Source organism: Carlito syrichta, unplaced genomic scaffold, assembly GCF_000164805.1.
Source record: "Carlito syrichta isolate Samal-C Ts95f unplaced genomic scaffold, Tarsius_syrichta-2.0.1 Scaffold287526, whole genome shotgun sequence".
Classification (NCBI taxonomy): domain Eukaryota; kingdom Metazoa; phylum Chordata; class Mammalia; order Primates; family Tarsiidae; genus Carlito; species Carlito syrichta.
In genome coordinates, this window is record NW_007231622.1 from 124,028 (window position 1) to 125,502 (window position 1,475).

A 1,475-nucleotide genomic window follows, 5' to 3' on the forward strand; every position below is an offset into this window, starting at 1 on the left:
GGAGCGGCCACTGCACTCCAGTCTGGGCGACAGTGAGACTCCAACTCAAAAAAAAAAAAAAAGAACAGGGGGTTTCAGAATCCAAGATGAATGGTACATAAGTTGATTTACTTTGGGGCTTCATATCTATTTGAAGGGTAGATTCTAGGAATGTTATTTACTTTGTTTTCTTTGAAGGTCACCTTTTTTCCTCCCCTCTCCCCACCAGTCCACAGAGAACCTGAACTCATTTGGCCAATAGCATTGTAGAAAAAATCTTAGTTGTTTAGCTGGGCGTGGTAGTGCACGCTTGTAGTTCTGGCTATTTGGAAGGCTAGGCGGAAGGAGGTCGACGCTGGGGTAGTGGTGAGTATGCCACTGCACTCCAGTCTGGGCGACAGAGTGAGACTCCAACTCAAAAAAAAAAAAAGAAAGAAAGAAAGAAAGAAAGAAAGAAAGAAAGAAAAAACCTTAACTGTAAGAAGACTAGTGGTGGATGCTATGTTTCAGGAAATTCAATCGTTCTTTATGAAACTCAAATATAATACATCAGACCCATAGTATAAAATAAAAATATACATCTTGAGATTTTTCCAAACTCTTAAATTTGACCATCCTACCAGCATATGATTACAACAGCCCCACAAAATACAGTATATTATTATAACTTAATGAGAGTCACTACTTACAATAAACTGAGAATTTTAAAAAGCCTGGTTGAAAGGCAGATGGTGGTCAGACAGCTAGGCTCACTCACTAGCTAAATGACTCACATCTGCACACTTTAAAGTCATTATAGACATCCACTTTCAGGATTATGTGTGAATGTTTGCAACACTGAAGAGTAAATCCTCAAATGCCAAGTCATTCTTGAAGAGCTTTGGAACCATTTGTGATGACAATAAAGGAATATTTCTTCTTACAGGTATGGCTACCCTGATCCTACTTACCTGAACCGCGTCAAAGAAGAGCTGAAAGCTAAAGGAATTGAGTAAAAGAAAACTGCGAAAATGTAACCAAGTATCTCAGCTTTGAAATGCATTTTAAAGCTTTTTAAAAACTTCTCTCATACTCCTAAAATGTAGCCTCAAAGCATTGAAGAAAGTTTCTTTTCTCCCTTTTCTCATCAGACACTCTCTTGCTCCATGCACACTTATCTAACTGTATGTTTGTTTGAAGATTATGGGGCTATTCTTGAAACAAATCAGAAATGAAGAGAGGCGTGACTCTCTCCTATCTAGAGATTACATCAAGCCTGCTAATCTGTCACCCAGCTGTAGCTGAGACAGTGTCAGCCAGCACCCCAGATTGACAGTAACTCAAGATAGTCATCAGAGCAAGTCAGGCAGACCTGCACCCTACAACCCTCCCACACAGTTCCCGTACCCACTTTCCCTTTTTCAACTCCCATATGCAGCCCAGAGTTTCCATTTTCTTTTTTTCTTTCTTTTTCTTTTTCTTTCTTTCTTTCTTTCTTTCTTTCTTTCTTTCTTTCT

At 39.2% G+C, this 1,475-nt stretch overlaps 1 protein-coding gene across 1 annotated transcript in view; it reads left to right on the forward strand.

Annotated features, from left to right (window-relative positions):
* The window catches only part of DTX3L (deltex E3 ubiquitin ligase 3L), an 8,653-nt gene extending 7,304 nt beyond the window's left edge, over window positions 1-1,349 (forward strand). The window contains exon 5 of the mRNA XM_008052806.2: window positions 905-1,349. Within this exon, the coding sequence (XP_008050997.1) occupies window positions 905-974 (70 nt within the window). The 3' untranslated portion in view covers window positions 975-1,349. The remainder of the gene's footprint in view (window positions 1-904) is intronic.
* The last annotated feature ends 126 nt before the right edge of the window (window positions 1,350-1,475 follow it).